The sequence below is a fragment of the Pelodiscus sinensis genome, chromosome 7, assembly GCF_052426305.1.
Source record: "Pelodiscus sinensis isolate ZL-2025 chromosome 7, ASM5242630v1, whole genome shotgun sequence".
Lineage (NCBI taxonomy): Eukaryota > Metazoa > Chordata > Testudines > Trionychidae > Pelodiscus > Pelodiscus sinensis.
The window spans coordinates 17,980,228-17,993,451 of NC_143058.1; the positions used below are offsets into that span (position 1 = coordinate 17,980,228).

Genomic DNA, 13,224 nt, shown 5'->3' on the forward strand with positions numbered 1-13,224 from the left:
GAATGTCTGAAGTGTGATGCACTAGAAACAGTTATAAGGATGATTGAGAATCCTTTTTGTTTAGAATATCACTAGGTTCAATCATCACAATGGTCTGTTACGATCTAATTTCTACTTTCTCCTCTATTTTTGTCTTTTTCTTTTATACACATGACCTTACAAATTACTCCAGTGTGACAGTGCACATTTTCAGCTACTAGTATATGTATGTACCTTGTTTCAGATGATGAATTTATATCTTTATTACTGTCTTAATTCTTCATACAACAACAACAAGCCTTCTCAGGTTGTTAGTGTAAGAAAGGCAATGGTCAAAAACAGCTGTACTTTTATACACTGCTGAGGTAGCTCTACTTATGATTGTGAAGTTCTTTAGAAACTGAAAATCTGGAGGTCTGTTTGAGTAGAATGCTATGAAACATGACTCAATCATAACCAGTCCTCTTGGGAGTGTGATTATAGCAATACATTTCTAAGTTCCACAACAGATGGCTTTGCCACATGAAAAAAGCAAAAAATATATCAAGCTCTGTAAAATGAGAAGAAAAAGAAATGTTGGTTCCCACATCTAATTAAGTGTCTTTTAGTTTGCTGTTGTACATTCTGTATGGGCACAGTGACATCAGTTTTAGTCTCTTCTGTCTCAAACTAGTTGCTATAAATCAGTGCAGGCTATAAGTAATGTTGAAGGAGCTAAATGTTCAGAATTTGTATCTGTCTTTTTTATTAGTTAGCCTAGAGTAAACTGGGGGCTATCGTTCAATGTCAGTTCAATGCCCAATGACCCAAGAGGTTAAAATTGTGGCAGTCACAAATCAAGGGCATAATGAACTCTAAGAAGTGGTGTATGCTGATTTATTAGGACATCTGTCTAACTCTAGACAATCTAGTACTACTCTTGTATAGCATGAGTTATTCCCATAATTCTGAGCATATCACAGATTTCTCTCTTTTAAATCTATAATAAAGTTTTCCAGAAATCCTTTCTGCTTCTGGTCTCCTTTTTATGGTATTCATTGTCATTAAGTTTTATTCCAGTGTTCCTCTGTAAATAATAATAAAGAGAAAGTGCTAAGTTTAATTCTGCAAAGAACATTCTGTTTGCAGAACTAGCTGAATTCAGTTAACCATTCAATAACGTCCTTATATATTTGCTCAATTTTGGTTTGCCATATTGTTATTCAGATATGCTACCATTAACCTTCATTCTTATTCAAATGCAGTTTATTGAATACTGTAATTTTACATGAAAACCCTTCTTCTGATAAAATAATTCAATTTTAAAAGAAAATGGAGACAGAATGTCCACAATTTTTTGTCTACTATCTTTAAATTAAGCTAAATCCATGTCAGAAATGTTATTTTAATCCAATTTTATATTGCAGAAGACAGGAACATTCATCAGAGCTGTATCGAGCAATGCGCAAACCTAACTTTTTTGAGTACAGTATACAGGATTTTAAACTGAAGAACTATAGGAACTTAATTATTCCTTCCCCTCTGTCAGATCTAAGGTGGATTGACTTAACGTACTTGAGAAGATTAAATTATACTTGTCTGAAACTTTTTGGAGGACTTTTCATATTCATGAACTTTCTATGTGCAGAAAGAAAAATAATCAATTATTGCATACAAAAATATATGGATGGTGAATACTGCATCCATTGTATAATTACAGTGGCTTCACAGTGGAGTTATTTCAGATATGAATTTGGCCCCTACTCCTATAAAAAGTGAGACAATGAATGTTCAAAAAACTATACAGCAAACACAGCCTGCAAAGTGTTTTACTACAGATCGTTAGTTATCACCCGTAACACAAATCTACAGAACTACATAAATAAAAAAATGGATGTGGTTTCACAAATTAATACAAGTCTGGTAAAATAAGTTATCCACTTATAGAGGGAATAAGTCATCTAAAGTTAATTAGCATTTGTGAATTTCTTGCTTAGACAAAAAAAATCACAGAAAAGATCATGTGGACTTTTAAAAGTCTTCTAGCATTTCTTACAAAGGACAGCCCTGGGACAACCTATGTAATGCAATACTTCAGAAACAGCAATATAACATCAGAACTAATCATGTCGCAAGCTGTCCATTTTATGAATGACACTTCAATAACTTTAGAGATACAAAAAAATGCACAGTAGTATGGCTTGCACTAGTAGTTTTCAAACTTTTTTTCTTGTGACCCAGTTGGAAAAATTCATTTATGCCTGTGACCCAATAATTATCTCTTTTTAGAATCCCCTCGCCGCCAGCTTATCATGTGGCTGCCAGAAAGCTCTTGTCGACCCAGTGCTCCACATCCTGCAACCCAGTATTGGGTCACAACCCTAATTTTGGGAATCACTGGCTTACACAATGAAGAAGGGCCATGTTTCTGGCAAACACTTCAGTAAAACTGTCCCAATAAGCTATCCAATCAAGTTGCAAGCACAGCCAGAGAAAAATTATTTAAAATTGAATATCTATTTTAATGCAACAGAGCTGGGTGAACTCATAGAAAATGTTCTCCACTCATAAGTTAAGGCCATCACATACAGGCCAACACAATACCATCTAATTTGCCTAAGCACATAGAGTTCAATGGGATTTTCAAGTGTTCATGTACATTTCTTAGTTGATCAAGTTGGAGCAGAAGTTCCCACTGCTTATATATTAACACACACACACACACACACACACACACACACACACACACACACACACACACATATGAACACTTTCTAGACATGCAAATGGCTCTGGATATCCAATTGTGATGAATGTTAAAGCTGGAGATATGAAAAATACTAGAGCATCAAGACTGCCTCATTTTCATTGAAGAGATAAGGTGGGTGAAGTAATAGTTTTCATTAGACTAACTTCTGCTGGTAAGAAAAACAAGCTTTCATTTCAGCAGGATTGTTAGCTATTGCTAGTTCAGATTTTAAAATTCTGGATATCTTACATTGGCGTGTTATCACCACTTCATGGTCAGTTATGTTACTCCTTTCACATTCCATTTGAAAAAGTCTCCTGTAATTACAAATGCTTAGAAAACAGGGTATTTCTGTATGTTGGGAAATGTGTAGGTATATTTAACACTCTTGACTGGCCAAAGCTATTATTCCATTTCTACAGTGACACCTTTCTGTATGGCGCACAGTGGAGTTTTTCATCTGAGGTTAAACTCATGTGAGAGTTTAATATTTGTGGGTGGATATTCTGGGTTACCCCTCAACAGAAGTACAGACCTGGATGCTCAAAACCTGCCCATCTTCTCTTAAATCAGCAGAAATCCCCCCCCCCCCCAACTATGGTCTATTTTATCACTTTGCAAAACAAATAGATGCACAGAAATTGCACTTGCCTCCATAAGTTCCAGCGTTGCTCTTCTAGCTGGGTCACCAGATGCTCTATGTATTTATTTGAGTCCATATATTCCTAAAAAAAGAACAATATGTTTGTTTTTCATATTATATATATTTGTAAAATGCCAACAGAGATATTTTGGGAGTGTGAAGCTCAGTTAGGGCCCAATGGAATGTTTGGACACACAACACATAAAGTGTGTCTAAATTACACCCCTCTGCCAACAGCAGGATGTAGATTAGGCACATCACTATTGCAAATGAAGCGGGGATTTAAATATCCCGCACTTCATTTCAATAGAAATGGCTGCCACTTTTTGTTGACGCAGCACTTTGCCGGCAAAAAGCGGCAGTTTAGACGGGGATCGGTCAACAAGGAAAATCTTTTCCGACCAATCCCTTATGCCTCGTGCAACAATGTCATGATAGGCCACAGTACATTTATGCATGCACCTGTACCCTATACCCAGAATTCTTCTCCAAGTCTCTTGGCAGTAGGTTTTTGGTCAGACTTTGATGGATAATGTTTTCTCTTCAGGTCTGGGGGTTTCTGGCATAAATCTATGTCTTCTGGAAAACATAATTTAACCCACGTGTTTATTTTGTTGCTTGCAGTTTGGAAAAATATTACTCCAGAAACTGAATTTGAATATCAAGCCAATTTTCAGCTCCAGGATCCTTTTTAAGGTTAAACTTTTCAGGTGCGATTTGATAACAGTGTGATATTATCAGCCACCTAAAAGCAACAGTGGTTTTTGTCAAGTGAAATTTCAGATACAGAACAAAAGTCACTGATCAAGTATTTTTCTTCTGCTGAAATACTGTTGTCTGTTCCTTAAACAAATAATTTATTTCTCCAGAGAAATGCTTGTTTCAGCAATAGAAAAATAGCTCCCCAGGATGAAAATATCTCTAGAGTGATATTTATATAAAATATTTCAGAAAGTCCCCACAGAATAATATATAGTGTAATATACTATGTTACTATACCAGTGGCTTTATTACAGCCATAGTACTTTTAATCTGACAGACTATTAACAATATGATTCCCTGGCAACATCTAATGAAAATAGAAAATGTTTTAAATTTTATACTGTAAAACAAAAAGAGATGACTGTGTAATCAAAAAAAATCCAATTGTGTTTCTAGAGACAAAGATTCTTCTTTTTTATGGACTCACTAGAAAGCCCCATCATAGACTATATTCTTGGTTGCTTGTCTAGTGTTATTTACTTTGTGTTCACATTGCTTAATGGCTGGTCTTTGTTCAACCACTGATCTTTGTAATTCAGGAAAGGAAAGTGGTATTACAATGGGGACAGTACATTATCTCATCTCTCCATAAGATGACAATAAATGTCGCAAGAACTCAGCCCTCATATTTTATGTATACAATATAGTTTTTATTTTCCTGGACTGAAATTGTTCTAAGCGATTGGGTAACATTATAGGGTTTAGCACTGGGTGAGAGTAGATGGTACTTAGAAAGATAACTAAACTTTTATTAATTTATGGATTTAAGTAACAACAAAAGAAATAAATTAAAAACTAAAAACTATCTAATAATAACAACTCAGTATACGAGAACAACGAGAAGTCCTGTGGCACCTTATAGACTAACAGATTTAGTGGAGCAAAAATGCATGCATCTGACAAAGTGGGTCTTTGCCCACAAAAGCTTATGCCCCAATAAATCTGTCAGTCTATAAGGTGTCACAGGATTACTCATTCTTGCAGATTCCGACTAACACGGCTACCCCTCTGATACTAAGTATAGAATTACCGATAGATAGTAATTATAGTATTTGTTATCTACACACACTGATTTCTGTTGGGTAAATCTGAGTAATATTCAATCAAAAAGATAATCGTGAGATTACTAAAATACATTTTGCACATACTGCCAAAAATTTTAACTGCAATTACATCTACAATAAAGAAGGCTTCTTCAATTGTACCTGTAGCAACACTACAACATCAAAGGGGTCTGATGATTAAGTCAATTGAAACAGTAATACTGGCACAAGGATTATTATTATAGTATATTATAGTATATTATACCAATAATTATCAATGGACTATTATTACTAGATTATTATAGTAATATTCCCATGAGGATATTATGAAATGTTTTAGCATAAGTTTCTGCTCACAGTAATTCATTGTTGTTCTAATAAAAATCTACATCACTTGTTCTTCAGAGGTTACATTGGTTGATGAAACAACCAAAATTCCTTTTATAAAAGTTCTCTGAAGTTAAGTAGTACTAGACAGCTGTTCTGTACTTAGAAAATGTATGCAAATGGAATACCCTCATTAATATTTTTTTGAAATTTGGCATTGTTTGTAAGGAACTGAAAGTTAGCTTTCCACTAGCTTCCTTATCTTCCCCCAAATCCACAATTGTAGATTCCAAATATAAGGACAGATTCTGCTGTCCTTACTTAACCGAATTTCCTTTGAACTAGCTTTTGAAACTTCAGTGGCGTTATTCTGGGTTTTACATCACTGCACTGGAAAACAGAATCTGACCCATTAACTTTTTTCTTGAGACTATACAATTTCTGTCTGAGTTAAATTTTATATGAAGTGTAGTCATCATGTAAATCAGATTTCTGGAGCTCAACTGTAATAATCATTGTGCAGAATGTGTACATTAGGCTTATAAAAGCTACAATATGCAATCACATAATGATAATTACTTGTGATACCAAGTTGTTTGAAACAAACTCCCTAATAATGAATAGCTTTTACTATATCATGTATAGCAGAAAATAGTATTAATAACACCTTTATATCTTATTTTACTGTAATATTAATCACTTCTGGTTTATACTTGAGTGCACTTTGCCCTGCAGCCAAAAGAATCAATAGTTTTATTTCACACAATTCTACTGCAATAATGTGAAAAGTTAATTTTGTAGCTATTTTTGTGAAAAATATGGTCAAGTGTTCAAAGTCAATTGGGAAAAAGAAAGTGTACATTTATTTTGTACATTTCCTTCCTTACTGTCAAGTTCTTCCCATGGCAAACCTGAAAAACGATTCAATTTACACTTAGGGGTCTGCAAGCTAGCAGCAGGTGATTTGTCAGTATGACATGAAGATCAAGCACAACTCAAATATAAATTTTGTGGTTATCAAAAACATCTCATCTGTGCTGTGACTAACAGGTACAATACAATGATTTGCTGTTTCAAAAGGTCAAGTACTGTACTTCCAAATCTAGCTTTGTCCACTTTCCTACCATCGCACATGACAGCAGTTGGATTTGGCCATTGTCTAATACTAATCCATCTAACCACACTGAACTGCTCTGGAATAGCAGTAGGAGTCAGTCTTTAAAAAGATTTCACTTGAAAGGGACTCATTTCCAAATGACATATTCTATTCATGCAGTGTAGCTGTAGCTGTTTGGTCCCAGGATATTAGAGATTCAAGGTGGGTGAGGTAGTATCTTTTATTAGACCAACTTCTGTTGGAGAAAGAGAAAAAAAAACAATTTTTTTTTCAGCCACAAAGAGCTCTTCTTTGGATCTGGGAAAAATACTCCAAGCATCACAGCAAAATGCGAGGTGGAACAGATGGTTTATATAACTAGTCAGCACAGGTATAAATAATGGTGTGCATATACCTTCAAAAGATGAGCTTTAACTCTACTAAACAGTAAAAATCATAGACTGAACAGAGAGACTGGATTAATGGTTTATTATAACATTAAATAATCTACTAATGCCATCCTTTCATCCTGTGGCTGCAGACATGTTAACGGGCCACTATGCCTTGAATAGTCCTTTACCATATGTGTGTTAACTACTTATGCTAAACAATTTGTTCTACCTTAAACTTAGCTGTGCTACTTGAAGTGCCAGTGTGGCATCTCTCACCATCAGAAGTTGTTCCAGCCAAAGGTATTATCTCACCCAGCTTATCCCTCTAACGATCTAGTCATGACATATCAAACATCTATTTCATTGTGTTCATAACAGAACAAATACTGCAGTCCTCAGGAAAAAGACAATATGAACTTCAGTGGAAATGTTGCCAGAGAGAGCACTGTATAATAGGATGTGGTTTCAGTAGAGTACAAACAGACAAGGTAAAAATACTGTGGGAAGAACAACCTGATTAACCTGAGGAAAACCAATAACGTTTACTGAGTCTTTGAGAAGTTGATACAATACCTGCCTTCTAATGAGACACTTAAACAAGGGAAGCTTGAGGTAACTGATTTATCAAATAATGAACACATTAATTCATTATCCAAAGACCACTGATGTCAATAGAAAGAGGCCCAAATATGATGTAGTCCAGGCTGCAGCATTTGCTAAGACCTAACAAGCCTGAAAGTGGAAATCAATATTCCCTTTAATTTTTTCCATCTCTGTGTGGAATAAATGCTGTTGCGTGCACCAAGGTATGTGTGGATGTGCACCACCAGCAGAAACACAAGCTGCCAGGTGTGGACACTGTGGGTACTCTGCTAATCAGCTGGGTGGAATTTGACTTTCTCCTGGGTGGGTGCTTAAGCACACAGATTATAGGGAACACTGCTGGAGATCAGGCCATTTCACCTCCATGTTAGTTTTGCTCAGAATAGCTATTCATTTTATAAGAAAATATTTAGTGCTTAGACTTTATGAAATGCTTGTAAATTGCTGCATGCATTAATCTCACTTGCAATATCTGTATTCCATGCTATAAGAAAAAATATGTTTTACTTTACAACTTTCAAAATGTTTGCTCTGACCTTGTGAAATCAGGCGTGGGAGTAGTTCCCACCCACACCAATCCAGAAGGACTACCAAAATGAGATGAACTATCAAGGAACATTGCAATACAACAGATTGGTTAATGGCCCTATCCCCACTGCACCTGCAAAGTGCTATGTGGAAGAAAGTTTAATCCTATGGGCTTGTAAGCTGAATGAAGGAAATAAAGCAAAGCCACAGAACAAATTTCCATCTTGTTGGCTGTTTGATCTCTGAGGATATATTTACATGGTAATAGAAGCCCAGCATTAGTGGGACTTGAGTCAGTTAGAGAACCATGGATTGAGCATCTACATTGTATCTTAACCCTAGGTTAAGAATTTTCTCATGCATGAACTTATGGCTTTGGCATCCACACCACAGTGTACAGACCTAACTCAAAGTAACTAAGATCTAGAGTTCTTAGCACTCCCCTCCAAAAATGTGGCACCTCTACTACGATCAGAGTGCATTGTGAGAAAACATTACTGCCTTCCCTGCATATTACTGTAAAAAGTACATAACCAGCCACAGTAACACCATATGGTCAGGCAGGGATCAGCATGTCATCTCCCCATTGGAAACTGGGTCCTGCCTTCCAGCTCCTCAGCCCCAAAGGTTTCCAGTCCTCCCTTCTGCATAGGAAGTGTGAAGGCTGGGTCCTAGTCACTCAGCTGGCCTCTCAGCTTAGGTGTCTTATGGGGGGGAGGGATAGCTCAGTGGTTTGAGCATTGGCCTACTAAACTGAGGGTTGTGAGTTCAATCCTTGTGGAGGCCATTTGGGGCAAAAATTCATCAGGGATGGTACTTGGTCTTGCTGTGAAGGCAGGGGACTGGACTCAATGACCTTTCAAGATCCCTTCCAGTTCTAGGAGATAGGCAATCTCCATTAATTTTTTTTTATAGGATAGGGGAACCCATGCCTTCTCTCTTCACCAGGTTGTGGTTCAGGGCCCAGTGGCAGACAGGACGACAGTTACACTTGGCACATTGCAGTGCTAAACTGTCACCCTCCGTGGATCACTTCCTACCCAAATCCATTAGTTTTACAGACTAAGCCACTTCTGCCAACTTTTCGATCTGCACGCTCATTCACTTCTCTCCCCTTCATAGGCTTTTACTGGTCTGCAAAGTCAGGCCTGAGGCAGGGTGTTCCTGGGCAGGACATCCTTCTCTGAGCTCAGGGCAGCTGTCTTCTTCCTTCTACTGCCTCCCCATCCTTGTTAAAGCCCTGCAGGCAGGACTGCTAGGGCAGCCTGGGCCCACGGCTGCTCAGTGTGGTGTTTGTAAAACCATCATAGGGCGGTGTGTCAGACCCATATCATATAGAATTATAGAATCATAGGACTGGAAGGGACCTCGAGAGGTCATCGAGTCCAGCCCCCGCCCTAAAGGCAGGACCAAGCTCCGTCTACACCATCCCTGACAGATGTCTCTCTAACCTGTTCTTAAATATCTCCAGAGAGGGAGATTCCACCACCTCCCTTGGCAATTTATTCCAATATTTGACCACCCTGTCAGTTAGGAATTTTTTCCTAATGTCCAATCTAAACCTCCCTTGCTGCACTTTAAGCCCATTACTCCTTGTCCTGTCCTCAGAAACCAAGAGGAACAAATTTTCTCCTTCCTCCTTGTGACACCCTTTTAGATATTTGAAAACCGCTATCATGTCCCCCCTTAATCTTCTTTTTTCCAAATTAAACAAGCCCAGTTCATGAAGCCTGGCTTCATAGGTCATGTTCTCTAGACCTTTAATCATTCTTGTCGCTCTTCTCTGTACCCTTTCCAATTTCTCCACATCTTTCTTGAAATGTGGCACCCAGAACTGGACACAGTACTCCAGCTGAAGCCTAACTAGTGCAGAGTAGAGCGGCAGAATGACTTCACGAGTTTTGCTTACAACACACCTGTTGATACAACCTAGAATCATATTTGCTTTTTTTGCAACAGCATCACACTGTTGACTCATATTCAACTTGTGGTCCACTATGACCCCTAGATCCCTTTCCGCCATGCTTCTTCCTAGACAGTCGCTTCCCATCTTGTATGTATGGAACTGATTGTTCCTTCCTAAGTGGAGCACTTTGCATTTCTCTTTATTAAACCTCATCCTGTTTACCTCTGACCATTTCTCTAACTTGCTAAGGTCATTTTGAATTATGTCCCTATCCTCCAAAGAAGTTGCAACCCCACCCAGTTTGGTATCATCTGCAAACTTAATAAGCGTACTCTCTATCCCAATATCTACATCATTGACACTACATATAGACACTAGTGTGTAGTTCTATCCATATAGACAAATGTATAGTTCTATAAAAGCCTGTCATTTTCTTGTGTTGCAGCATAAGACTCTACATGAGTCTAAGCATGTTTCTCCACAGAACAAAATATGAAATTTCCCACTGTGCAGCTGTTCTGCTGTAAAAAATGAGTTACATGATTGTTACACAGCAAAGCCATCAAAACCATTCCTTTTTTTTTTCAAAAATAGAAATTTGGGTCTGAAATGCAGTATTTCAGTGCACTAGATGTGCATTTGTTTTGGCGTAGCCATGCTGTTCTGCTAGCTAAGAACACAGAAAACTGAACACTTTCCCAACTATTGTAATCAGGACCATCAATGCGGGTTGGAGAAGGGGCAAAGGGAGCAGCCGCCCTGGGGCCCAGCAATTTAAAAGGGCCCTGGGGCACCTGGTTGCTATGGCCGCTAACTCAGTCTGAGCAGCAGCTGAAGCCTGGGGCCATTCAATCTCTGCCGGCGTCCTGGGTGGCGCACACCCAGGAACAGGGAAGGTCTGGCTAAGGTAGGCTAGCTTCCAGGCCAACCCCTTTCATAGGCCTGAAGCCATCCTTCTCCCCACTCCGGGTTGAGTGAAATCTGTCCTCAGCCCTGATTGTAATGGAGAAAAGTAGGATGTCATGGTCCCAGAATACAAGGAGCAAAAGCTGGAGGTAAGAAACTAAGATTGGTAAATTGAAATATACTCTGTGGGTAATCCATTTGTAGAAGTCACAGTCAATAATATTAATGAACTTTGCTAAACTGATAAAATGATTAAGATTATAGGCCCTGATCCAACAAATCACTAATTACATACTCATCTTTGAGTCAGAGGTGTCAATAATCAGACCTTAGAAGTCTGCTGTGAAGGCAGGGGACTGGACTCAATGACCTTTCAAGGTCCCTTCCAGTTCTAGGAGATAGGCAAAGGTTTGGACTTGGGCCATGGGTGGTGCTGAAATCAAGAACCAGTAGAAGCTTAAGGCAAAACCGAAGTCGGAGCCAAACCAGAATCAGAACAGTGGCCAGAGATTAAAGCTGGGTGGTCAGAGTCTAAGGTTTTGGGAAGGATCTAGAGTGACCTAGAGTTCTGGTGCGGTTGTGGAAATACCTGAGTCTAGGGGTCATCTGACTTGGGCTCTGTTTAGTGATTGGCTGCTGCTGCATGCCTGAGGGTTGAGTCCCACAGGCTCTGTTGAAGTGGTAAGTCAAAGCTGCAGTGTGGTTGCTACCTGAGGGCTGACTCAACAGCACCTATTGAGAGTCTGGGATGGGCAGGTGCAGGCCCACCCACATCTAAAGGGCCCTTCTTCAGCCTATGGCAGAGGCATAGTGAAGGTGTTATGCACCCTGGGGAAAAGGCAAAATTTGCGCCTTCCCCCCACCCCTGCCGCACAGCTGAGCCCGACCCTGGGAGGAGGTGGGAGAAGCTTGTATTGAATCTTCCCCCAACCCCTCCAGTTTGGGGCTGGGTCCCACACACACTAACCCTGCCAGTGGAGATGGAGGAGGGTCGGGCTGGGGGCAGAGAGGTGGGTAGAGGAGGAGTAGGCAAGCTGAGGGATGACTGGGGGAGTGGAGGGGGACTAAATTGATGCCCCCCTAGCATGGCTCCAGGGGACAACTGTGCCCCCTCATCCCCCGTCCCTCTTTGCTACGCCACTGGCCTACAGGGAGAAGCTACCAGACCCAAGACTCAAGTAAATATAGGGGATAACAAAAGATAAAAAACAGGGGCAGGCGTGAGAGCCATAGGGTCAAAGCAGGGCCCAGTGGGGAACACTGAGCAAAGAAGCCGGGACAATGCCCACTGCTCCTTGAAGGCATCCAGGGAGCCAGTGAATGAAAGGCAGCAGGCGTAATAGGCCAAGGTAGGCTGAGCCTACCCTGGCACTACTGTGGCACACCTGTGGCCCCTTGGCACACTGTATAGACAGTGCCATATTACAAAAAAAGCTATCTTGAAATAACATGGAAGTAAGCTATGCAAAGTGTGTAGCTCAGACTGTATATCTTATTTTGAGCTATGGTGCAGTGTAGATGCACCCTAAAATCCACAGTTCTCCTCACATATAAAATACATGATTCAGAAAGGGCTAGGTATTACAGGGTGAACCTTTCTCGTCCGGGACTCCCTGGTCCAGCAATATCCGTAGTCTGGCAGGACGACAGATGTTGCTAAACCAGAGCGCTCCGGCCACGGAGATTGAGAGCAACTGGGAAAAGAGCCAGTCTGGCCACGGGCCGCCTGCAGGGACAGTGACCTGGGGGTAGAGAGCTACTGTAAATGCCAGGCTGGGGCTAGGGGACTCTGGGAGCAGCTACTTCCATGCACATGGAGCCGGGGAACCCCAGGAGCAGCTGCCAAAATGTGCGCTATACAAACACACACTTTATAAATATATATATTTTATATGTAATACCTAGTCCTTTCTGAATCATGAATTTTACATGTGTCCAAGTGTAAGGAGAATTGGGGATTTTAGTGAGCTGTCTGTCATACAATAGTATTCAGCAGTGCTCTAAAATAAATCACTTGGAAAAACATAAAAGCTCTTTGTATTAGGTATTTCTGTCACTTCCTTCAGCACTGCATCTGGTGCTAGACTGCCTACTTTTAGTGTTAGGTAACTGCTATCACTAAACAGTGCAAGCTGATGAAAAGGGTTTTTTTAAATAGCTCTTCTTGCCAAATTACTATTTTCCTACTTGATTTCAACATGGTAGTTTCACTGTTAATTTTATTAGCAATTAAAACCAAACTGCACATTTAAAAACTCTTTCAATTGAGTAAAAAACTGGCAAGAACCTTCTTCACATGCTGTGTGCATTA

General features: G+C 39.6%; 1 protein-coding gene across 8 annotated transcripts in view; it reads right to left on the reverse strand.

The window, feature by feature from the left end:
- NCKAP5 (NCK associated protein 5) overlaps positions 1-13,224 on the reverse strand; it is a 659,073-nt gene that overhangs the window by 434,362 nt on the left and 211,487 nt on the right. For all 8 annotated transcript variants that reach the window (XM_075933271.2, XM_075933270.2, XM_025178765.3 and 5 more), the window contains one exon: positions 3,359-3,432. In XM_075933271.2, the coding sequence (XP_075789386.2) occupies positions 3,359-3,432 (74 nt within the window). The remainder of the gene's footprint in view (positions 1-3,358; positions 3,433-13,224) is intronic.